The 26,741-nt window shown below is 33.4% G+C and overlaps 1 protein-coding gene across 1 annotated transcript in view; it reads right to left on the reverse strand.

The window, feature by feature from the left end:
- Positions 1 to 772: 772 nt before the first annotated feature.
- Positions 773 to 26,741, reverse strand: part of LOC143233621 (diuretic hormone receptor-like) — a 61,743-nt gene continuing 35,774 nt past the window's right edge. Inside the window, exons 4-13 of the mRNA XM_076470026.1 lie at positions 19,896 to 19,993; positions 19,412 to 19,512; positions 15,684 to 15,810; positions 14,364 to 14,514; positions 12,471 to 12,555; positions 11,703 to 11,769; positions 6,140 to 6,225; positions 3,010 to 3,142; positions 1,806 to 1,847; positions 773 to 1,639 (exon numbers count right to left, since the gene is read on the reverse strand). Of these exons, the coding sequence (XP_076326141.1) occupies positions 1,370 to 1,639; positions 1,806 to 1,847; positions 3,010 to 3,142; positions 6,140 to 6,225; positions 11,703 to 11,769; positions 12,471 to 12,555; positions 14,364 to 14,514; positions 15,684 to 15,810; positions 19,412 to 19,512; positions 19,896 to 19,993 (1,160 nt within the window). The 3' untranslated portion in view covers positions 773 to 1,369. The remainder of the gene's footprint in view (positions 1,640 to 1,805; positions 1,848 to 3,009; positions 3,143 to 6,139; positions 6,226 to 11,702; positions 11,770 to 12,470; positions 12,556 to 14,363; positions 14,515 to 15,683; positions 15,811 to 19,411; positions 19,513 to 19,895; positions 19,994 to 26,741) is intronic.

The raw sequence follows: 26,741 nt of genomic DNA on the forward strand, positions 1-26,741 counted from the left end.
AATTGTATATTAGATATAACTCTGGAATACTTAGCCTAGAGTAAGATAGCTCTAATTGTATATTAGATATAACTCAGGAATACTTAGTCTAGAGTAAGATAGCTCTAATTGTATATTAGATATAACTCAGGAATACTTAGCCTAGAGTAAGATAGCTCTAATTGTATATTACATATAACTCAGGAATACTTAGCCTAGAGTAAGATAGCTCTAATTGTATATTAGATATAACTCAGGAATACTTAGTCTAGAGTAAGATAGCTCTAATTGTATATTAGATATAACTCAGGAATACTTAGCCTAGAGTAAGATAGCTCTAATTGTATATTACATATAACTCAGGAATACTTAGCCTAGAGTAAGATAGCTCTAATTGTATATTACATATAACTCAGGAATACTTATCCTAGAATAAGGTAACTCTAATGGTATCCATGCATGATTCAGAAATGTTTTGCTTAGAGTATGACAGCTCTAATCGTTCTTGTTACTAACTAAAAAGCGTCACTTGTGTTATTTTTTTGTGGTTAATACTCTTTCGGATTACAAAATAACAGAATATGAAAAATTCGTCTTTATTGCATTTACATCTGTTTTACGCCATCTTAATATAACATCAACACTTCCATAAACTGAGTAAGAAATTAAAGACTTGTTGTGTATTGCAAACGTTATAACACAATAAATCTTAAAATATTTACACATGAAAGTTATATAGAATTACTGAATTTGTTTAATGGTTATATCAAGAAAATTCACCCGACTCTTCGTAATTACTGAGGTCCATTTTTTATTGATCACTTGACGCCGTTGTATGCGGCAATGCGATATCTGTATGAAATTATTGTTTAATATTAGAGAAAGTTTTGTTTTTTTAACATAGAAGCACGTGCAATAACAATTACCACAATAATTCCTTTACTTGGCCGTAATGTCCATTACTTTGTTTTTAGTAAAATAACGTAACACAATAAGACACTCTTCCAACAACACCTAATACTGACTGATTACACGACTGAGGTAATATCATAATAATGTCAATAAAAAAATCCAGTAAAGTTGACCAATGTCCAGTTGTTTAGGTTTGGTACTCAAAGGTGACATATTTCCTCATACACTAGCAACTGTAAACAGAAATGTGTTTTACAGAGTTCGTTGATGTTACTTTATATTTTTATATATTTTTCGAGATCACTCACTTGTAATTACTTTTACATATCGAAATTAATTTATCTGAAACCTTTAATGAAATTCTACCGAAGTTCGAGACCCATTTTTTTGTCACACGAAGTCATTTGTTCTGCCAGCACATGAACGATTTAACAGCATGGTAAACTACACCTTAAGTTTTCCGTTTTTGTTTTCTTTTCTAAGTCGCATCAGGTTTTGCCGAGAGCATCATGAAGGACGTTTCGTTATGCCTGTGACTACTCTGTGTGCTGTGAGTGGCGCCACTGATGAAAGATAGTGATGTTGTAAAGCTAACGCAGCTCCCTCTATTGCGAGACCTTCGGTTACAGTAAGAGTTCAAGACTTCACTATGTTGGGACGGTCGGTAGTTAACAGAATAACGAGGAGCGCCTCCTAGTGCCCGTTCCATTTTCCAGCGTTCCATGTGGTGACGTAGCGAGTTCCTGACCTATTGAAATAGTAGCATATTTATTCGCTATATCTACCTATACCTTTTAATTTTATATTCACTACATAAAACACTGTAGGCACGAAACGAAATAAATTTTATCAGTAAAGTTTTCACACTTTCATCTTTTATTAAGACTAAAGAAAATTTCTGCTAGTAAACTCACCTCTCCATTGAAAAAGCAATACAAAATGGCTACCGTCAGGCCCTGAAATAAGTAAAAACAAAGACTCAAACATTCATGAGGTCTAAAGCTTTTTTTTTTAAATGAAATATAACATTCTCAACTTGATTAAAATAATTTAAACATGTGATTTCGAAGAACAAAACAAAATGTAGAAAAAAGTATTTTTTATCCTGAAGAGTACTTGGACAATAAAATAAGGTCAGAGACCCAAGGTCACAGGTGCAGTTGTCCTTAGTTTGAAACTACTGACCAGCCAAAAGACACCCAGACAATAATGGTATTTATTGTCACTATTATACTGCACCCACAGTTTAAAGTGCTAATCGTGTTCACACACATCATGTCTCGAATCTCGGACTCGTCGATTCACGACCAGTCGCTATAACTGTTAGAGTACACTTGGTCTACAGAATAAAGATTAAAAACTTAATGTTTGTAGAAGTAAATTATCCACCTGTGATTCACGGATGTAATTTATAGCTATTCGTTTGAAAAGTGAATTACGTGAACTTGTGACAGTTTATCTGTTAACATATACATTCAACACATTCTGTAAGTTAAATCAAAGAGCACAAAATGTTACCAGAGAGAACCATTATAGCTGCCAGATCACATGTAAAGGTAATAATAATCGACCAGCTTACCATATGAATAAGATGGAAACTAAAGTACATTTAATACCCAAGAAAGTACATTATTATACACCATCCAAACTTCCTCTAAAATATTTAATATACTAAAACATTAGGCATGGCCTAGTTGTTAGCGTGCCGAGCTGTGTATCGGAAAGTCCAAAGTTCAAGTCGCGATGTGCCACTAAAGATGTTGTTCTCTTGCAGCCGCGAGGGTATTCCTTAGTTGAAAATAGCCAAATAGGCGGTTGGTGACGTCGAAGTTTTGCGGGTTTTTTTCCAGCCAGCAAACCTAAGATAGGTATATGTCTAGACCTGCACTTTAAATATTTTTGACAACATGTCGTTCATCCTACGTTTTTTTCAGATTGATCAACATTCTTCTAACAGAAACGGTAATTTAACTGTAATTATATAATGACATAAGGACTACGAGAACAAAACGTGTTGTGGCAGTGGCTGGTTTTAACATATGGACCTATGAAAAAAATTAAAACCATACTTATTAACACGTCTTCAAAAAACTGACACTTCAGATTAGACATAAATACCTGGGTTGAGAGTAATGCCGCCTGTAAATAGGTGAACACTATCCTCGCCGTCCGGTGATTGGGTGTTGCAATCACGAGGATGTAAGTGACACCTAGCAGAGGAATCAGTACCAAGAGAGCCTTCGAAGCCTTTCTACACGTAAAATACACACATACATATATATATACAAACGTACAAAATACTGTATATAATAATATAAAACAAAATTAGCTATTATTCATAACTATTTTAAGTACAAGTAACAATAAAAATTACCATGAAAACCAGCTAAAGGTCTAAAACAATGGCTAATTACGCAACTATAAGATGTTTAATATGAATGTATTTGTTTTCTAAAACTATTTCAATGGTGATGAGAGTTGTTGTTGTTGTGAAACTCAGTTACTGTCTGTTATATGAATAAACAACATGATAATCAGTTCTTACCTGTTATAATAGATAATCAACATGATAATAATCAGTTCTTACCTGTTATAATAGATAATCAACATGATAATCAGTTCTTACCTGTTATAATAGATAATCAACATGATAATCAGTTCTTAACTGTTATATTGGATAATCAACATGATAATCAGTTCTTAACTGCTATATTAGATAATCAACATGATAATCAGATCTTACCTGTCATGTTAGATAATCAACATGGTAATCAGTTCTTACCTGTTATATTAGATAATTAACATTATAAACAGTTCTCACCTGTTATATTAGATCGGTGGTTCTTAACTTGGGTTCAATCAAACCCCAGGGGTTCGGTGACTCAGTCTCAGGAGTTTGGCGGAGATCAAGACATACACAATATGTGTGTATCCGTTCCGTTCACCCCACTCGTATGATTCGTGACGTCATACTCCACTTGACCATCACTGGCTGCGGCTGACACGTCACATAACTTGGCCTTAATATCTGTGCTGCAGGGAACTTCGTGCGCTTAGCAGTCGACTTGTGACTGTAGTAATCGTGCGTCATTTGTGATTTTTTTCCTAATCTTTCAATCCCTTCATACTAACTATGTCGAGCAAAAAAAAAGTGATTGGACGAATACGTACAATATGGGATGGGAGTCAGTGTCCTCAATGCATGATTTGCAATACCAAGTTGAGCAATTCTAGTCTAGCACTAGCAAAACTAAGAGAACACTCCCTAAAGCTGCATGGAGATGGGAAATACAAGAACACAACACTTGCTGAATTCAAGGTAAAGAGAGCCAGGTTCGATGATAAGGCTACTTTGCCTGTTCTCGGCTTTGTACCCATCGACAAACCGATCCTCACGGCATCGTACGAAGTTGCGTACTTGATTGCAAAGTAGGGCAAACCACACACCATTGGTGAAGCACTCGTTAAACCCAGTTGCGTTGAAGATGGCGAATATCATGCTGGGAAGAGCTGCTGAAAATGTGTTATCCCAAATTCCTCTTTCAAATGACACCATCAGCAGGAGAATAGATGACATGAGCGATGACATCTTGGCTCAAGTAGTTGCAGATCTGATTTCAAGCCCAGCAAAATTCAGCCTTCAACTCGACAAGACCACCGACGTTTCCAATCTAAACCAGCTTGTTGTACTCGTGCGCTATGTGAAGGACGACGAGATAAAATATTTTTTATTTTGTAAGCCTCTTACAACAACAACTAAGGCAGCCGACGTGAAGAAATTTGTGGATGACTTCGTCAAAGACAACGATCTTTCATGGGATATGGTTTCTGCAGTTTGTTCGGATGGAGTTCCAGTCATACAGGGGACGAAACTCTGGTTTTGGTGCGCTGGTGAAAGCCGATGCACCACACATCATTGTAACACACTGTGTTTTGCACAGGCATGCGTTGGCAACAAAAACCTTGCCTTCAAAACTGGCAGAAGTATTAAAAATTGTAGTGGAATGTGTGAACTTTGTGCAAAATATTGTCCTGAAGCACCGCATCTTCAAAGAGCTGTGTAATGAAATGGGTTCTGAATTCGAGGTACTTCTGTACCATTCTAACGCTCAATGGTTATCCCGAGGAAAGGTGCTGAATCGTGTTTTTGTCATGCGACTGGAATTAGTCCCTGTTTTGCGAGATCACCAACATTGTCATGCCGATTGCTTCGAAAAATCTGAGTTCATTCTCATTTTGGCGTACATGGCCGATATCTTCAATGCTCTCAATCAACAGATGCAGGGCGGTGGAGTCAACATCATCGAAGCGGAAGAAAACTTGAAGGCTTTTCAAAAAAAAGCTACCGTTATGGAAACGACGAACAGAGAATGATAACTTCACAAACTTCCCCTGCTGGACGACTGTGTAAGTGAGATCGAAGATGTGTCTGAAATCGGAGACATTTCTGTACCCGGGGAACTGAAGCAAGCAATTACCATACACTTAGATGAGCTCGCAAAGTCTCTCGACGGATACTTCCCCACCAGAGAGTCATATCCAGCATGGGTGAGACAGCCGATCACGTTTAATGTTGTAACAGCAAATGTCAATGATGAATATCTCGACGAAATCATTGAACTTCAGCAGAGCCAGGTTCAACAGCAACTTTTCAGAACAACAACGCTCTCAACGTTTTGGTGTCACCAAATCGTAGCGTATCCTCTCATTTCTGAGAAATCCCTTGAGATACTCATACCGTTTGTTACAACGTATCTTTGAGAGCAATCCTTTTCGAGGATGGTAGACATACAAACGAAAAAAAGGAACAGACTTTGTTGCGAAAATGATATGAAAGTGGCACTTGCCAAGGTAAAGCCGCGCATTTCTGAATTTGTCTTTGAAACGCAACAGCAAAAGTCACACTGATTTGCAGTAAATATTCATTGAGTTATGTTTTTCTGAAATTCATTTTTTGTTGATTTTGTTCTTTAAACACAGTGATATTGTGTGCAACTGATGCATGGTTCATTTTGTGCACTAATAAAATATCTACTTATGTTTTTAATTTGAAAAAATCATATTTTATTTTTCCAATTACGAAGGGTTCAGTGAATGCAAGTACGAAACTTCCTAGGTTCAGTACCTCCAACAAGGTTAAGAAACACTGTATTAGATAATCAACATTATAAACAGTTCTTACCTGTCATGTTAGACAGTTAACATGATAATAAGTTATTACCTGTTATATTAGATAATCAGTTCTTACCTGTATTGTTTCTGCTCAACAGTTGTAGCTGATCTTAACTTGGTAATCAGCACCCACATGATTCGGGCCAAGAAGAATATGTTTATCTAGATGGCGAACAAACATCTTGTTTAAAATCAACGGGTAACTTTATTCATGTTTTGCTAAATTGTTTTTTTCTAGACTAAATGTAACTTTTGACGTAGTTCAAATGTTCAAGAATAATTGCTTTCTCTGTAACATCTTTTCTTTGTTTACAAGGATGTATCGAATATGTGTTAAAATGACATGCTTTGTGAAAGATTTTGACGAAACGGCATGTTCGTAATTATACTTCATCATACTGCTTTGTCATTGTGTTAAAAGTAACAGTACAATACATCTCGCCCTTTAATTCTATATATATTATACTTCATCATACTGCTTTGTCATTGTGTTAAAAGTAACAGTACAATACATCTCGCCCTTTAATTCTATATATATTATACTTCATCATACTGCTTTGTCATTGTGTTAAAATTAACAGTACAATACATCTCACCCTTTAATTCTATATATATTACACTTCATCATACTGCTTTGTCATTGTGTTAAAAGTAACAGTACAACACATCTCACCCTTTAATTCTGTATATATTATACTTCATCATACTGCTTTGTCATTGTGTTAAAAGTAACAGTAAAACACATCTCCCCCTTTAATTCTGTATATATTATACTTCATCATACTGCTTTGTCATTGTGTTAAAAGTAACAGTACAACACATCTCACCCTTTAATTCTGTATATATTATACTTCATCATACTGCTTTGTCATTGTGTTAAAAGTAACAGTACAATACATCTCGCCCTTTAATTCTATATATATTACACTTCATCATATTGCTTTGTCATTGTGTTAAAAGTAACAGTACAATACATCTCACCCTTTAATTCTATATATATTACACTTCATCATACTGCTTTGTCATTGTGTTAAAAGTAACAGTAAAACACATCTCCACCTTTAATTCTATATATATTACACTTCATCATACTGCTTTGTCATTGTGTTAAAAGTAACAGTAAAATACATCTCCCCCTTTAATTCTATATATATTATACTTCATCATACTGCTTTGTCATTGTGTTAAAAGTAACAGTACAATACATCTCACCCTTTAATTCTATATATATTACACTTCATCATATTGCTTTGTCATTGTGTTAAAAGTAACAGTAAAACACATCTCCCCCTTTAATTCTATATATATTACACTTCATCATACTGCTTTGTCATTGTGTTAAAAGTAACAGTACAACACATCTCCCCCTTTAATTCTATATATATTATACTTCATCATACTGCTTTGTCATTGTGTTAACAGTAACAGTACAATACATCTCACCCTTTAATTCTATATATATTATACTTCATCATACTGCTTTGTCATTGTGTTAAAAGTAACAGTACAATACATCTCACCCTTTAATTCTATATATATTATACTTCATCATACTGCTTTGTCATTGTGTTAAAAGTAACAGTACAATACATCTCCCCCTTTAATTCTATATATATTATACTTCATCATACTGCTTTGTCATTGTGTTAAAAGTTACAATACATCTCGTTTAATTCTATAGTAACAGTTCATCATATACATCTCTCCCTTTAATTCTATATATATTACACTTCATCATATTGCTTTGTCATTGTGTTAAAAGTAACAGTACAATACATCTCACCCTTTAATTCTATATATATTATACTTCATCATACTGCTTTGTCATTGTGTTAAAAGTAACAGTACAATACATCTCACCCTTTAATTCTATATATATTATACTTCATCATACTGCTTTGTCATTGTGTTAAAAGTAACAGTACAATACATCTCACCCTTTAATTCTATATATATTACACTTCATCATACTGCTTTGTCATTGTGTTAACAGTAACAGTAAGAGTCTTACAAAGAAAATGCTGACTGGAGTAACGTAAATATTTTGTATACATTGAAAAAAAAAACGACAAAAAAAAACTGAGAACAATATTATGTTTGTTTTACTCAATGTTTCGTTTGTACAACACAGCATAAGTTTATTTGTTTGTAGTTAAGCACAGAGCTCACAACGGGCTATCTGTGTGGTGTATCGAAACCAGTTTCCTAGCATTATACGTTAATGAAAAAGCTAAATAAACGAAAAGTTTAGAAAATAAACATAACCTTGTTCTGGAGTTTATGGTCGTTTCGCTATCATATCAAAATTTACGACTGACAATTAAAGTTAACAGGTGTTCTTTCGTTAAGCTTTAATAATATGGACTCACTATACAGTTCTAATTGAAGTCCACGAGAAAATAAACTAAAATAAGAATAAACAATTATCATAACCACGAAATCAAATATACTGAAGTGAGGTTTTATTTATCAATTTATTTACTGTTTACCAGTGTCCTCGAGTGGACAATGGTATGTTACGGACTTACAATGTTAAAATCATACGGACACAGAAGGCAGCCCATTTAGGTTTTGCTTTTAAAAACACAATTGCTAACTGGACTTCAGGTTTCGCGAGTGTCTTTTATCAGTTCTTTTATTATTATACCTAAGATATTAATAAGTGAAACGATTTCAAGGAAATTTAAGGTAGAACTTTCATGACTTGGGGGAATATTTAAATAACTGAACTTAAGATCTCACCGTGATGTACTGCAGTAAGACTGTACGTAAGGTTTCACAGTGATATACTGTAGTAAGACTGAACTTAAGATTTCACAGTGATGTCTGTAGTAAGACTGAACTTAAGATTTCACAGTGATGTCTGTAGTAAGACTGAACTTAAGATTTCACAGTGATGTCTGTAGTAAGACTGAACTTAAGATTTCACAGCGATGTCTGTAATAAGCCTGAACTTAAGATTTCACAGTGATGTCTGTAGTAAGACTGAACTTAAGGTTTCACAGTGATATACTGTAGTAAGACTGTAGTAAGGTTTCACAGTGATATACCGTAGTAAGACTGAACTTTAGGTTTCACAGTGATATACTGTAGTAAGACTGTAGTAAGGTTTCACAGTGATATACCGTAGTAAGACTGAACTTAAGGTTTCACAATAATGTACTGTAGTAAGACTGAACTTAAGGTTTCACAGTAATGTACTGTAGTAAGACTGAACTTAAGGTTTCACAGTAATGTACTGTTGTTTATTAGAATAACAAGTCTTACAGTGGAAGTAGCATTACGTTATAGAACATAGATGTGAAAAATAGTAAGTATTGTACAGATTACAAAATGCTATAACGTGATATAAAGTAGTAAGTATTGTACAGATTACGAAATGTTATAACGCGATATAAAGTAGTAAGTATTGTACAGATTACAAAATGTTATAACGTGATATAAAGTAGTAAGTATTGTACAGATTACAAAATGCTATAACGTGATATAAAGTAGTAAGTATTGTACAGATTACAAAATGTTATAACGTGATATAAAGTAGTAAGTATTGTACAGATTACAAAATATAACGTAGATAATAAAGTAGTAAGTATTGTACAGATTACAAAATGTTATAACGTGAGATAAATAGTAAGTATTGTACAGATTACAAAATGATATAACGTGAGATAAATAGTAAGTATTGTACAGATTACAAAATGATATAACGTAATATAACGTAGTAAGTATTCGTTATAACGTAGATATCATGTAAGTATTGTACAGATTACAAAATGTTATAACACGATATAAAGTAGTAAGTATTGTACAGATTACAAAATGTTATAACGTGATATAAAATAGTAAGTATCGCACAATTACAAAACGTAATAACGCGATATAAGGTAGTAAGTATTGTACAGATTACAAAACGCCATAACGTGATATAAAGTAGTAAGTATTGTACAGATTACGAAATGTTATAACGCGATATAAAGTAGTAAGTATTGTACAGATTACAAAATGTTATAACGTAGATATAAAGTAGTAAGTATTGTACAGATTACGAAATGTTATAACGCGATATAAAGTAGTAAGTATTGTACAGATTACAAAACGTTATAACGTGATATAAAGTAGTAAGTATTGTACAGATTACAAAACGTTATAACGCGATATAAAGTAGTAAGTATTGTACAGATTACAAAATGTTATAACGTGATATAAAGTAGTAAGTATTGTACAGATTACAAAATGTTATAACGTGATATAAAGTAGTAAGTATTGTACAGATTACGAAATGTTATAACGCGATATAAAGTAGTAAGTATTGTACAGATTACAAAATGTTATAACGTAGATAAAGTAGTAAGTATTGTACAGATTACAAAATGTTATAACGTGAGATAAATAGTAAGTATTGTACAGATTACAAAATGATATAACGTAATATAATGTAGTAAGTATTCTACAATTACAAAAATGTTATAACGTAGATATCATGTAGTTAGTATTGTACAGATTACAAAATGTTATAACACGATATAAAGTAGTAAGTATTGTACAGATTACAAAATGTTATAACGTAGATATAAAATAGTAAGTATCGTACAATTACAAAATGTAATAACGTGATATAAGGTAGTAAGTATTGTACAGATTACAAAATGCTATAACGTGATATAAAGTAGTAAGTATTGTACAGATTACGAAATGTTATAACGCGATATAAAGTAGTAAGTATTGTACAGATTACAAAATGTTATAACGCAGATATAAAGTAGTAAGTATTGTACAGATTACGAAATGTTATAACGCGATATAAAGTAGTAAGTATTGTACAGATTACAAAATGTTATAACGTGATATAAAGTAGTAAGTATTGTACAGATTACAAAATGTTATAACGCGATATAAAGTAGTAAGTATTGTACAGATTACAAAATGTTATAACGTGATATAAAGTAGTAAGTATTGTACAGATTACAAAATGCTATAACGTGATATAAAGTAGTAAGTATTGTACAGATTACGAAATGTTATAACGCGATATAAAGTAGTAAGTATTGTACAGATTACAAAATGTTATAACGTGATATAAAGTAGTAAGTATTGTACAGATTACAAAATGTTATAACGTGAGATAAAGTAGTAAGTATTGTACAGATTACAAAATGATATAACGTAATATAATGTAGTAAGTATTCTACAATTACAAAAATGTTATAACGTAGATATCATGTAGTTAGTATTGTACAGATTACAAAATGTTATAACACGATATAAAGTAGTAAGTATTGTACAGATTACAAAATGTTATAACGTAGATATAAAATAGTAAGTATCGTACAATTACAAAATGTAATAACGTGATATAAGGTAGTAAGTATTGTACAGATTACAAAATGTTATAACGTGGATATAAAGTAGTAAGTATTGTACAGATTACAAAATGCTATAAGGTGATATAAAGTAGTAAGTATTGTACAGATTACAAAATGCTATAACGCGATATAAAGCAGTAAGTACTGTACAGATTACGAAATGTTATAACGCGATATAAAGTAGTAAGTATTGTACAGATTACAAAATGTTATAATGTTGATATAAAGCAGTAAGTATTGTACAGATTACAAAATATTATGTCCATAGTCACTTACCAACAGAATAGCAATGACAGGAACAATAAATATATAATCATAACCGTCTTTACTCTGCCAAGGACATCTGAGGTGAAAAGAGTCATAAAAACATATCACCGTTTTATTGTGTATACACTGTATCACAATTATATCTGATGAGTTAAGACAGTTAGGTGAAGTATTTTAATTAAAGAACATTTAGAAACCCGAATGGTGTTAATTCCTGGATCTTTTTTACGACTCTGGAAATATATATTTGTTATTTTCCATTTATAAGGTTACAAGTCATATGAAAATCCAGGAAGTCTAGCCCCTGCATCTAAATCGATTAAATTATTTTAACAGACACCGAAAGGAATAATTTTGCTACTTAAATGCTGATTTTATTAATATAAAATATAAGGGTAAAAGAAAACAAAAAAATGTGATTATATCCAGTCACTGGTTTTAGTAACATGCTGCGCAAAATTTAAAACAAAATACTACATTTATGACATAAAATATTTGAATTATGCAAAATGTTTACATTCAAATGTAAATTCATATTACGTTTTTTAATATATAACCAAAAGTTTTAACAGATTAAAAATAACATGTTTCAAACCTAAAAGACTATATTCAAATTCCTTACTTCAACGTTCCCTGGTGAGACAGTGGTAAGTCTTAGGCTTTATAACGCTAAAATCAGAGGTTCGATACCCGCAATGGACAGAGTAGATATCTCGATAAAAACACACAAACATACAATTCCTGCAGAATTTAGTTTTATTTATTTTTGGAACTTACCCGAGTCGAAGAAACACGTCACTTGTAACTGGAGAAAAATACGCCTTCACGGGAGCCCAGATCAAGACGACAAGAGCAGGAATTCCTAAACATTAATTTATAACTTAAATACTTTATAATAACATACGGGTTTGAAATATGTTGTTCAAAATCAATCGTGAAAGAGATGGCTAATCCATACCTCAGTCATTTATAAATATACCAGCATCGAACACGGTGAAACCTCGAAATTAGGAGAAAATATTTGATATATATGTACATTATTAAATATGTCGTTATTTTAATTGAATATCAGCTTGTGGGCCCGGCATGGCCAAGTGGTTACGGCACTCGACTCGTACGTAATCTGAGGGTCGCAGGTTCAAATCCCCGTCACACCAAACCTGCTCACCCTTTCAACCGAGGCAGTGTTATAATGTGTCGATCAATCCCATTATTCGTTGGTAAAAGAGTAGCCCAAGAGTTGGCAGTGAGTGGTGATGACTAGATACTTTCCCTCTAGTCTTACACTACTAAATTAGGGACGGTTAGCACAGATAGCCCCTCGAGTAGCTTTGCGCGAAATTCTAAACAAACCAAGCCAATCAGATTCTGAATGAGTGGGTTTCTACTATTCGATTAAAGGTTGTATTTATGAGATATTCCTGATGTCTGGTATGAAAATGGTATTCAAGATGTCTGATCGAATACAAATAATATCATTATACGATAATTCCTCATAACCCTTTAAAAATTCCGTTACTTTTATTATACATATTTTTTTTTATTATATGTATAATTTTTCTTCATAAATCTCCAAATGAATGAAAAGGTTAATTTTATTTGCATCACGACGTTTCGGTTTTATCAAAAGTTACAGCTCAAAACACAGTCGTTGGAGTAACGCATGTCGTTTTTTTACAAATTTCTAAAGGCGCTGAAGTCTAACTTTATGTTCTGAATATAACTACCAAATAATGATACATGAATAGCGTCACGAGCTTTATGTTCTGAATATAACTACCAAATAATGATACATGAATAACGTCACGAGCTTTATGTTCTGAATATAACTACCAAATAATGATACATGAATAACGTCACGAGCTTTATGTTCTGAATATAACTACCAAATAATGATACATGAATAGCGTCACGAGCTTTATGTTCTGAAAATTAATTACCTTATATTATTACATGAGTTTTATGTTCTGAATATTAATTACCTAATATTGTTTCAAGAATAACGACATGAGCTTTATGTTCTGAATATTAATTACCTTATATTGTTACATGAACAACAACATGAGCTTTATGTTGTGAATATTAATTACCTTATACTGTTACATGAATAACGACATGAGCTTCATGATCTGAATATTAATTACCTAATATTGTTACATGAATAACGACATGAGCTTAATGTTCTGAATATTAATTACCTTATATTGTTACATGAATAACGACATGAGTTTTATGTTCTGAATATTAATTACCTTATACCGTTACATGAATAACGAAATGAGCTTTATGTTCTGAATATTAATTACCTTATATTGTTACATGAATAACGAAATGAGCTTTATGTTCTGAATATTAATTACCTTGTATTGTTACATGAATAACGACATGAGATCTATGTTCTGAATATTAATTACCTTGTATTGTTACATGAATAACGACATGAGATCTATGTTCTGAATATTAATTACCTTGTATTGTTACATGAATAACGACATCAGATCTATGTTCTGAATATTAATTACCTTGTATTGTTACATGAATAACGACATGAGATTTATGTTCTGAATATTAATTACTTGTATTGTTACATGAATAACGACATGAGTTTTATGTTCTGAATATTAATTACTTAATATTGTTACACGAATAACATCATACAAAAGAACTCACCCCAACCAATAGTAGCGTACAGGTGAAATTTGATTACGTCGACAGAGAATGTCTTAACAACCAGAATGTAGAGGTACAGGCCCTCTACAAACATCCAAAAGAAATTTGTTCCCATCAGGTAAGTCAGGAAGATAGTTAAAATACAAGCAACCTGGTCAGAGAGAAAATTAATTGAATACCAGAATTACGTGACAGCTTATTTTACATTCAGATGTCTAAGTGGTAACTAGAAATCATTAGTAAAATAAACATGGTCATGAAATCTTGACGAATGAAAATTTTAATACACCTGACTTTTCGACTTCCGTCTTTATCGATTGTTAGGTATTTACTGTATTTACAACTTTTTATATTATACAAAAGTTGTACGTACATATGTATACATATTTACTTCATAGTATACTCATTTAATTATGTTAAACTATTATTATTATAATACACTTTTCTAATTCCTGAAAATATCTAAGTGACTAGATTAACTATGTAACGTCAAGCAATCTAATAGGCCTATCATAATATCTATGAACAAGTTAAATTAATTATAATCACGTTTCGCCAGATAATAAAGTTTTAACACTGTAATAATTATATTAGCCTTGTTCATTTTTGAGAGAATAGTGTTTCATCGTAAATTGTTACACCACCTAACAATATTTACTTACAATTTGTTCAACAATACATTATTGGAAAACGAGTTTAGATACTCGTGGTGGGCAGAGCACCGATAGCTGCTCATTGTGTAGCTTTGTGCATTGTTACACAAACAAAAAATGTTCCTAACCCCTTATCTTTTCATCTTGTAAACGAACCTAGTTGTCATGATAATCGTATTAACAATAACTTCTATAAATACATATATGTATATATGTAATTAAGTATATATTATTTTTTTCATAACCCATTTCGGTATATAAAACATAATTTCTGTCCAAAGTTCTGCTTTTAATACTACACACAATAACTAAAGTCTGTTTTTGTTTTTCTATATAAACATCCGACAGTGACTCGTTCAAACGTCCGATGGCTTATTTCGCTGAAAATGTTGTGGGCTCAGCACATATAACCTATTATGTAGTTTTGTACTTATAAACAAACAAACATATTTTATAAATACAATTTTAAGGGTTTAGTATTATCGTTTCAAGCTAAAATCATTGTCGATAAACTTTGTATAGAGTGATTATAAAGTTTTCAGCTATTACTGGTTCTGGTTGTCCTAGTAACCACTAATGTTCAGATGGCATCACGGTAAAAGGCTTTAAAGAACGTTCTTAGAGATATATATTATTAATATTTCTACAACTCTGTGTTATGTTTTACCTTTGTTGCTAGTATCGAAGGGTCAGGTCCAATCTGCAGTGAAGCTGTAACAATCCATATCAAATCGATCAGGATATAGGTGACGATCAGATGGGTGTGAATGGTGTTCCTTAAACACCTCAAATCTCTGAAAATGATACACGTGCGGTTTAGCATTCGTTTTGGAAATTTACACCACCACCACCTCTAGATACTTACGGATCAATGTTGTTGTTTGAAATAGTTAATTCAAACTTTAATCTACGTAAAATACTCTGATGGGTTTAAGCCATTTTTTATTCGACTAAATTTGGACTCTTTACAGAAGGCGTCACCAGATAATTTAATGAATAAAGAACCTTACGTTGTTAGACACTAATGCTTATCCAACAAATTCATTAATTTTCCATGCTACATACTATAACGGCTATCAATGAAATACCTTATATAAATATTACAAGTGCTTTCGTACATAGGCCTGGCATGGCCTAGCGCGTTAAGGCGTGCGCTTCGTAATTCGCGGGTTCGCGCCCGAGTTGCGCCAAACATGCTCGCCCTCCCAGCCGTGGGGGCGTTATAATGTGAGGGTCAATCCCACTATTCGTTGGTAAAAGAGTAGTCCAAGAGTTGGTAATGGATAGTGATGACTAGCTGCCTTCCCTCTAGTCTTACACTGCTAAATTAGGGACGGCTAGCACAGATAGCCCTCGAGTAGTTTTGTGCGAAATTCCAAAAACCAACCAACCAAACCAACTTTCGTACATTCTACTAACTAGGATACTGCGAGATATTGACTCAACTAAAAATGATTTATTTTATACACGTGATATTTTTTCTGCTTTCTTTAAGTATCAGAATTACAAATTTTAAATACATTTTTATTAGCTTCTTATCAGAAGATATGTCCAGCTTCATTATAATCACTTCTGGGGGTCGGAGGGTTCTCTTTTGTAACTACAGCCTCACTTTCTTCGAATGGACTAAGAGAATGACATCATAAAAGATTGCTGTCTTAAATACGCTGGTGTGTATGTTTCTTCTCTAGATAGTTTAACAGTCTCGCTGTACAAATATCTTTCTTGACATATTTATCTATCAATGACTCTGTAATTGGCGCCACTGCAGTGTTTAATGACTGGATATCTCCCAAGAAACAAATATAGTTAGTAATTAAGTTGCTCATGGTGGCATGACGCACACTTGAGTCGAAACGTGACTGCATTAGGACATATAAACTCTTCATATAAAATACGAGCGATCGTCCGTATTCTCTCAGATAACTTGACAACTACATCATAAATTTTCTTGTTTTTTACACAAGTACCATTGTAGTACCAAAGGCTCAAGAGTTCAGGTTTAGGTTGACATCTGTAAAACTAGTCTGGGATACGTGCTAAACGTAACCAATAAAAACAGAAGTAGAAATCAAACATCGGTGACTAAATGCTCTGAAAACCAAAAAGAAAAATTCCAAAAGTAAGTAACGTCCGTATTTATTATATTTACTTCACTGTTTACTCAGACAGTTGGTTAAGTATTACAATGACAAGTCAGGCATGGCCAAGTAGTTATGGCACTTGACGTGTAATCTGAGGGTCGCGGTTTCGAATTCCCATTACAGAAAACATGCTCGCTCTTTCAGCCGTGGGGGCGTTATTAAGTGACGATCAATTCCACTATTCCTTGGTAAAAGAATAGTCCAAGAGTTGGTGGTGGGTGATGATTTATGTCTTCCCTTTAATCTTACACTGTTAAATTAGGGACGGCTAGCTGAAATAGCCCTCGTGTAGCTTTGCGCGATATTCAAACAACAAACAAGCAACTAAAATGGAGAACGTATCAGTATCTGTCTAAGATAGCTTTTTATCTGTTGTAGAAAATTACTAGAATAAAAGATAAGACTGAATACTGAAATAAGAACAAGATGTTATAAATCAGATGTATCAATTAGTATGGCAATCTACTGAAAACAAAATTATAAAATGTAAGTTATCCCTCAGATCAAGGATGTTACAATATCTATTAAACAAAACTTTTTAAGAAATTAAAAAACGAAAAATAAATATTTTCAGGTATTCGGTAAGTACGAGAAAATCTAACTCCTCTTTCTGAAAAGTGGAATAAAATATAAACGGTACTTTTGGTAAAAATCAAAACTGTAGAGATAATGATCAGGTAAAATTAAGATTGTGGAAACAGTGATGTAAAATCAAGATTGTGGAGACAGCGATCAAGTAAAGTTAAGATTGTGGAGAAGAGATCAGGTAAAATTAAAATTGAGGAACAAGGGATCAGGTAAAATTGGGATTGTGGAGACAGTGATCAGGTAAAATTAAGATTGTGGAAATAGCGATCAGGTAAAATTAAGATTGTGGAAATAGTGATCAGGTAAAATTAAGATTGTGAAGACAGTGATCTGCACGAGAGGATATAAACCAGCAAAAATAAAAGGGTAAAGCCAACGACTGTATCTAATATTCTGGATCTCCTGTAATTCATCGTAAAGAAAGTGTATAAGAAGCATAATATGAAACAAATATGTAATAATATTAAACGTTTTTCAGGCACTTATCTTAGTACAGCACTGGTATACATCAAACCAAGGGCAATCGTTATCCACCTAGCCTATTTTATCAAAGACACTTTAACAACTTCTCCAGGAAAAATATAAATGGCATATTCTTGTAAATTGGCAAATGTTTCCGAAACATATTCTATAACCTATAAATTTGATGTATCTAATATCGTCGGCAGTAAGGAGACAACAGTTAACGATACACCCTCTTCAGATTACCACCTAGGAACCCTTTTGTTCCATGTATATATTACATGGAAGTTATGTTCTAAATTTTTCATTCATATATAATAATTTTGAATTATATTTGCTTTATTATTGTTAATTTGGTTTATTGAGAAAGCCGGAAAGGCACACATACTGTTCACATTTAAGAGGACTTATATTTCACCAAGTTAATGTTATTATTTCAGCGTTTTTCTCTGTGGAATAATCAATCTCTCTATTTTTCCTTGTATTTAAGTATTTTTTTAAAAAAAACTCATAATTAAAGTTAAGGAGAGTAAATCACGATGGTTCTCATTTTATTCCCGGCACTAAAAGTTGTTTAAAAATTGCACGTTTCACTTTGGTATTGTGAGTGCGTTATAATAAGAGTGAACATCAAATCTAACCATTCAGCCTGATAACAGTAGCCCAAGAACAAGAGTGCCGATACTCCTTGAGTAGCTAGCTATAGGTGAAATTCAGCTAGCAAATAATCAAACCGCAAGTGGTCAGCAAAGTAAGAAAAAAAAGGGTGTGTTGCAAACAGTTATTTATTTATTCTGCTTACATTCTTTTATTTCAAGGATTTTTATTGATTTAGTAGTTCCTATTATAATTCAAACGACTTTCTGTGTTCCGTGTGTGGATGGAGACAGAAATATGTTTATCTTTCTCTTGGTTATTGTCTTTATAAATAAGATACAAATAAAATAGACAAAACTGACAGTTCCCCTGTTTCGGATAAAAGTGAACCCCCCTTATGCTCATCTGAACTTGAGGACCCCCTCCTTTTTTTATAGCAATTTACAAACAGAAAGTTGCATGAAACTCAAATTTCTGAGATCATTTATGAAAATGTTACATGTAACATCTTCGAGCGGAAGTATACATCCAACACCAAGCCCGTAGTGCAGCTGAGTGCACAACATGTATTAGTAACACATCAGAGAGCAAAATTAGAACGTACTTAAAATGAAGAAATATCCAAAGGGCGACAAAGAGGGCGGCCAAAGAGACGCTATAGCCAACAAAGTAGATCGTGGTGGCTTCTTTGACATCCCACAGAACCTATTGAGACAAGAAACTGTCATATTAGCTACAAATAAAATACTAACTAAATGGTGTTAATGTATTTAATATTACTATATCCGTTCTTTATAGTAACAGTACTTCTTTAAACACAAAACTTAATGATTAATACAAAATAATTCTAATCGCAGACAAAGAAATCTGTAAGCCAACTTATCTTAGGCCTAACATCAACTTAAGCCTTTAAGTATGGCTTATATTCAATTAAGAGATATATTAACACTGTAACTTGTTTATGTTCAGTAAGATCAGTTGAAATGAAGTTCGAGCGCATGCACGGTTAGATACTAAGGCGTATCTTTAAGATAAAAAACTGCGTGTTATAACAATAGATTATGTATATAAAAATATACGTATATTACCTTCAAAAATTCTTCATCACCTGGTAAAGGTATGCATCTTGAGTAATCCGACCACTGAGCCCATGTTCCGTTCTCGTAGCACACTCTACTGGCATTTTCTGAAAGAGAAAAATAAAATAAAACATCTTCAAATGTAATGAAAATTAAGTGGTGGTTTTGTGTGTAATTTATCATCTAATGAATAAGAGAGGCTTTCTTTACAAGTAAAATATAAACAGAAACCGTTTTATTTTATTCAGAATTAGTGCTTTTTATTTGTTTTTTAACGCAGTGCTCTCTCTTGTAGTTGAATATTGATGTTAAATGTTGGACTCCCCAGACATATAGACGGGATGTGGAAAGTCTGGTACACTGTAAACTGGAACGTCTCGCATTTTCCAATTAATTTGGCGCATCAGGGAATTTTAGATACAGAATGTAGACCACGTTTGTCAAGCATCACTCTAATAAACAGGATATTACAGATAAAGAACCAGAGACACTGATAATACAAACTTGTTCAAAAATACAAGAAAACTACTTATTGGCACATCTGTTATAACGTCCTGATCTCTAGCGATAATGATTAGTTCATGCCATAAGTGTTTTGTAATAAGCAGGATAGGTTCGGCCCTGGCAGGCACATTTTGGCCCGGCATGGTCAAGCGTGTTAAGGCGTGCGACTCGTAATCTGAGGGTCGCGGATTCGCATCCTCGTCGCGCCAAACATGCTCGCCCTTTAGCCGTGGGGACGTTATAATGTTACGGTCAATCCCACTATTCGTTGGTAAAAGAGTAGCTCAAGAGTTGGCGGTGGGTGGTGATGATTAGCTGCCTTCCCTCTAGTCTTACACTGCTAAATTAGGGACGGCTAGCACAGATAGTCCTCGAGTAGCTTTGTGCGAAATTCAAAAAATAAACAATAAGCAAGACAAATGAGAGCGTTTTTAAAGAGGTCACTAAAATCTCGCAAGTTTTATACTATAAAAAACGAAACGTAAAAACAAAGAAAAATAGAAAGCAGTAACAATGAAATAAAGTAAATTAAACTTGGCAAAACTATTATTGTAACAATACTTCTGTAAATACAAAACTTAATGAACAAAACAAAAGCATTCTAATCGTAGACGTCGAAATCTGCAAGTCTACTTAATTTACCCACACTATGAATTTGAAATAGACAAGTTGAAAGCTTTGTGTTATAATTTGGGAATTTCTCCAACGTTGCGGCGACCTGAAAATGGATATAGTATTTTTAAATGAGTGAAACACATGTTATGGATTAATTACTATATATATTTATTTTAATATCGACATTTGCTTTAGTTTAATATATATATTTAGAAATGCATGTTATTTATATTGTTAAATATGTGTTGTGAAATTCCCGCCTATTCCATAAATTTGTAGACTTTCGAATGTAAGAATAAACAATGTACAGTATTGCTGTCTTAGCTGAAATTTCTAGAAAATCTCCTCACGCTTATAAAATAAACCAACGAAACACATAAAGAGACATTTTATATTGTTGGTTTGGTACAATTAATATACTATAAACCTCAGAAGCTATGACAGTGATAAATACTCATTAATCAGGAAACTACAGATATTTGACCAAGAACGTTTATAGATTTCGAACATTACAAACCGTTTAACTTCAGTGACTTAACTTCAGCTCTTAGTATTTCTACGAGGCCATCAGATATTTTCGTCGGTAAAAGCTCATGCTGACGAAGCTAGCTAGCTTCCCGTCAAGTGGAATATCCCCGTGTATCAACATAGAACTAATTCATTGTCGGTAAAATATTCAGTTCCATACCAAATAAAAGACTCAGTATTTTTTGTAAATTTGTAAAACTTTTGTATACAAACTATTGCTTGTAATAACTGTTATTATAAATTGTATTGTTGTTTGTATATTCAAATATATTAGTGTAAAGAAAGAAAACTGTGTGCATTAATCTTCTTGGCAGATATCATAAATTTAATACACTGCTGACCAAAATCTTAAGGCCAGTGAACACAAAGAAAAAATATGCATTTTGCGTTGTTAGACTGAACCACTTATTTGAGTAGAGCTTCGAAAGATGAAAATAGGAAAAGTGAAAATAAAAATAAAAACCTTTTTAGCATTTAATAGGGAAAATGTGAACACTATGAAATTAGCCTAAATACTAGCTGGTCAAAAGTTTATGACCATACTGAAACGAAGCGTTAATCGGTAAACATGTAACAAAATTTAGTCATTTGTGTTCAAGCAGTAGCGTTGTCAGAATCTCCCACTGACATCTCCTGTGTTACATGGGGTGAAAACATGACAAAGGCTAAAAAGTTGACAGAGTTTGAACGTGGCAGAATTGTCGAGTTGCAAAAGCAAGGTCTCTCTTAACGAGAATTTCAAGTGGTCGGCCTAAGAAAATTTCTCCAGCGTTGAGCAAGAGGATTCGACGGGTTGTCCGGCAAGACACTAGCCGATCGTCGAACCAGATTAAGGCCCTTACGGACGCAGAATGCAGCTCAAGAACAATAAGACGACATCTAAGAGAGAAAGGCTCAAAAAACCGTAAATGTCTTCAAATGCCACGCCTCCTTCCACACCACGAAACAACTCGGTTAAACTTTGCTGAGAAGCATCAAACATGGGACGTAGAAAAGTGGACGAAGGTTTTTTCTCTGATGAGAAAAAATTTAAAGTGGATGGTCCAGATGGCTTCCAACGTCACTGGCACGATAAGGATATCCCAACAGAGACATTTTCTACACGAAACAGTGGAGGAGGTTCTATCATGATCTGAGGTGCTTTCTCCTTCCATGGAACAATGGAGCTTCAGGTTATACAGAGGCATCAAACAGCAGCTGGCTACACTGGCATGTTGGAGAGAGCATTTTTATTGACTGAAGGCCCTCACTTGTGTAGAAATGACTGGATCTTTCAGTAGGACAACGCTGTAATCCACAATGTCCGCAGGACAAAGGACTTTTTCATGGCGAATAACGTGATTCTTTTGGACCATCCAGCGTGTTCATCCAAACTGAACCCAATTGCAAATGTTTCGGGGTGAATGGCAAGGGAAGTCTAGAGAAATGGACGTCAATTCCAAACAGTGCATGATCTTCGTGAAGCCATCTTCACCACTTGGAATAACATTCCAGCCAGCCTTCTACAAATGCTTATAACGATCATGGCAAAGCGAATGTTTGCAGTTATTTGCAATGACGGCCATGCAACTCACTACTGAGACCTCTTGTTGGGCATTTCCTACCCTGTTTAGGACTTCGTTTTGGTATGGTCTTAAACTTTTGACCAGCTAGTATTTAGGCTAATTTCATAGTGTTCACATTTTCCCTATTAAATGCTAAAAATGTTTTTTTTTTTTTTTCACTCTTCTTATTTTCATCTTTCGAAGCTCTACTCAAATAAGTGGTTGAGTCTAACTACGCAAAATGCATATTTTTTCTTTATGTTCGTTGGCCTTAAGATTTTGGACAGCAGTGTACATGTCGACATCTAATTAACTTTAAAATTTAAATGAAATTTCCGGCTATTTGAAATCGTAATAATAAGTAACATAGTAAATCGGAGACTCGTCCAAGATGAATAGTAATACGTAGCACACACGTAACTGACAATAAAAAAAGAAAAAAGGTGGCCTCACTCATTTAGAACGCATTATTTTAGCGTTAAAAATAAATGTAAAATACAGTTATTGTCCTTTTATTGGTCTTTGCTTTGGTATGTCGCATAGCAATTGTCTGTACCAATTAGAATCAATATTGTTCCAAATAACTTTATTTTATTCATTTTTTTGGCAATAAGATAAACTTGTAATTATTGTTAGCAACTCTTGCTACGTCAGTGATTTAGTAAGATGTGTTCAAATCATCAAAACGTTTTTAGCTTATTGTCTAAAATAGACCCTAAGGTTTGCTATAAAACATATTTCACTTTTAGTTATGTATGTTTTTAGAATTATTTGTTATTAATGTTACTTGTTCCTATTCTTTTTAAGAATATTCTTTTTAAGCACTTATATTTAATTGTTTGTTTGTTTGTTTTTTAGAATTTCGCACAAAGCTACTCGAGGGCTATCTGTGCTAGCCGTCCCTAATTTAGCAGTGTAAGACTAGAGGGAAGGCAGCTAGTCATCACCACCCACCGCCAACTCTTGGGCTACTCTTTTACCAAAGAATAGTGGGATTGACCGTAACATTATAACGCCCCCACGGCAGAAAGGGCGAGCATGTTTGGCGCGACGGGGATGCGAACCCGCGACCTTCAGATTACGAGTCGCACGCCTTATATTTAATTCGTTATACTCAATGCCTCTAACTTTTTTATTAAATTGAACATTATTTTATGTCAATATTCCCATATCAAACTATATTTCACTTTTTTGTGCTCTTTCATAACTTTTATTAATGATTAAGGTACACAATACCACAGGGAAGCGATGTCTTTCATTCTTGTTAACTGATCTTTAAATCGGCCAGGCTTATAGAGATAATAATAAATTGTTCACTGTACCATAGAAATACCACTTCATTATATTAGGTTGAGAAATAATTCGTGAGCGTTTTTAAATAATTTCATTCAAGCATTACATGCAAGACTATACAATACTTCAATGCATGAACACATTACACCCAAAACATTTATTATGATACTTTATTTCATGTAATACCTAGGTATATAGTATGCATTGTTTTAAACGAAATTGCAAGAAATTAAATGCGAAAAGCAGATGGTGTCGAAAATGCTCGATTTTGTCCACTTGACATTCCATTTAATGAGCTGAAAATGAAAGCAAAAATTAAAGACATATGAAAATCAAACACACCATCTATTAGAGCAAAACATTATCTACCAAATGACATGAAATATTTTGCGAAAGCGTTTCATTTATGAATATATTTTTAATTTGAAAAAACGCTCACGAATTATTCCTCAACCCAGTAACTCAATTTATATGACTTATATAAAGTAGCACAAGGAGTCGTGTATCTGAATCTTGATTGGGCTGATCTATGACTTTACCTACGACCAATAAACGCTTATTTCAATCATATAATACTGGGAGGCTATTAGTTCGCCCTTTCTTACAAAGAATTCTATTATCAAATGACTTTCCACAGCAACCGTACATCTCCAAGGAAACGTAGGGATTCTCTGCGGATTACTAAGATTTCTATTTCTTCGACTCTCGCGACAATCCCTCGCTCTTTCTCTTCATTGGAATCACTTTTCACAGACTTGAAGCGGTCTCTTTCAAAGACTTCTTTTGGCTTATAAGTTCTTTCTTGAACTGACTACATACACTGCAAACGCACCTGAATAGAAGCACAACAGCGACCAACGATCACACGAACACCTATTTCTCAAGTTTCGTAATAAATAAGCTCAATCTAAACGAAGCATTTTGATTGGAAGAGAAAGACAATGTGACCTGCCACACATTTTTTTTGCCTTATATACAATCAATTGACGCAAAAATTTAAACCGCATGTCAATGAACTCCGAAATGCCAGATCTTTATTTTAGCTTTTAGCTCCAAGCAGTTGTTTCAGTTTGTTCAGATCTAGTTAACAGTAAAAAAAAAATGTCATTGGCTAGTATAATCTAAAATTAGACAGACTGTAAAAAAGAAATTTTGAGAAAGAATTAGTCATTGCATGAAACGTTAAGCACTGGGGTTAAAATACGAGAAGACGGAGGATTCTTGATTCGTGTCCGTTACCGAAAAATTTCTTTCTACAATTTTGGAGCCATGAGTGAATTATAAGAGTGATAGTCAAATCCCATAATTTGGTCTGACAGTAGGAGCTCAAAAGTTGGGGGTTGGCACAACTGAATGGCCGCCATCCTTCTAATGCAACATTATAAATAAAAACACTCAACCAGGTTTAAGGGTTTGATTGCACGGACTCGATTCACTAAATCGGCTTGAAGTCACTACAAACTGGATTAAACCGGTTTATACCAGCTTTCGGCTTTCTCTGATCACATTAAACTCGTTTGTAGATTATTTTCAAACCTTTTTAATTTATACAAACGGATTTGGAAAAAAAATAATCCTTTGACCTCTGCTGACAATGTTTAACAGATCTGAAAAAAGTTTATGTTTCAGACTACTTGGGTATGAGTTGTGGAAGACAACTGAAATTAAAGGCTGTGTTATTTCCTACTTGGGTATGATTTGTGGAAGACAACTGAAATTAAAGGCTGTGTTATTTCCTACTTGGGTATGATTTGTGGAAGACAAATGAAATTAAAGGCTGTGTTATTTCCTACTTGCATATGATTTGTTGAGGACAGCTGAAATTAAAGGCTGTGTTATTTCCTACTTGGGTATGATTTGTGGAAGACAACTGAAATTAAAGGCTGTGTTATTTCCTACTTGCATATGATTTGTTTAGGACAGCTGAAGTATAGGTTGTGTTGTTTTGTACTTCTATATGGTTTGTTGAAAACAGTTAAATTATGTTGTGTTGTGTTATATTTGTATACGGTTTGTTAAAGACAGCTGAAACTATAGATTGTATTGTCTCCAACCACTATATGGTTTATCTTCAGCTATACTTATAGTATTGCGTTGCTGAATGGTTGGGAATCAACTATGAATGGATGTAAAACGTGCAGCGAGGCGTCACTGTATTATTGTTTGGGAGTTATTAAAACACAGAGTAATTAACCTTTTGTTTTACTTGCATGTAGAAATAACATAGTCTAAGACTAATGTACATATTTTAAAAGTTATGCAGTGGTTGAGAACATTATATTAAAACGAATTTTGAGCCTCATCACGCCGTTACGATCCATGTCATCACACACCCATCATGCGCTACCCGACGACAACACATCTTGAAAAT

Source organism: Tachypleus tridentatus, chromosome 12 (assembly GCF_004210375.1).
Source record: "Tachypleus tridentatus isolate NWPU-2018 chromosome 12, ASM421037v1, whole genome shotgun sequence".
NCBI lineage: Eukaryota > Metazoa > Arthropoda > Merostomata > Xiphosura > Limulidae > Tachypleus > Tachypleus tridentatus.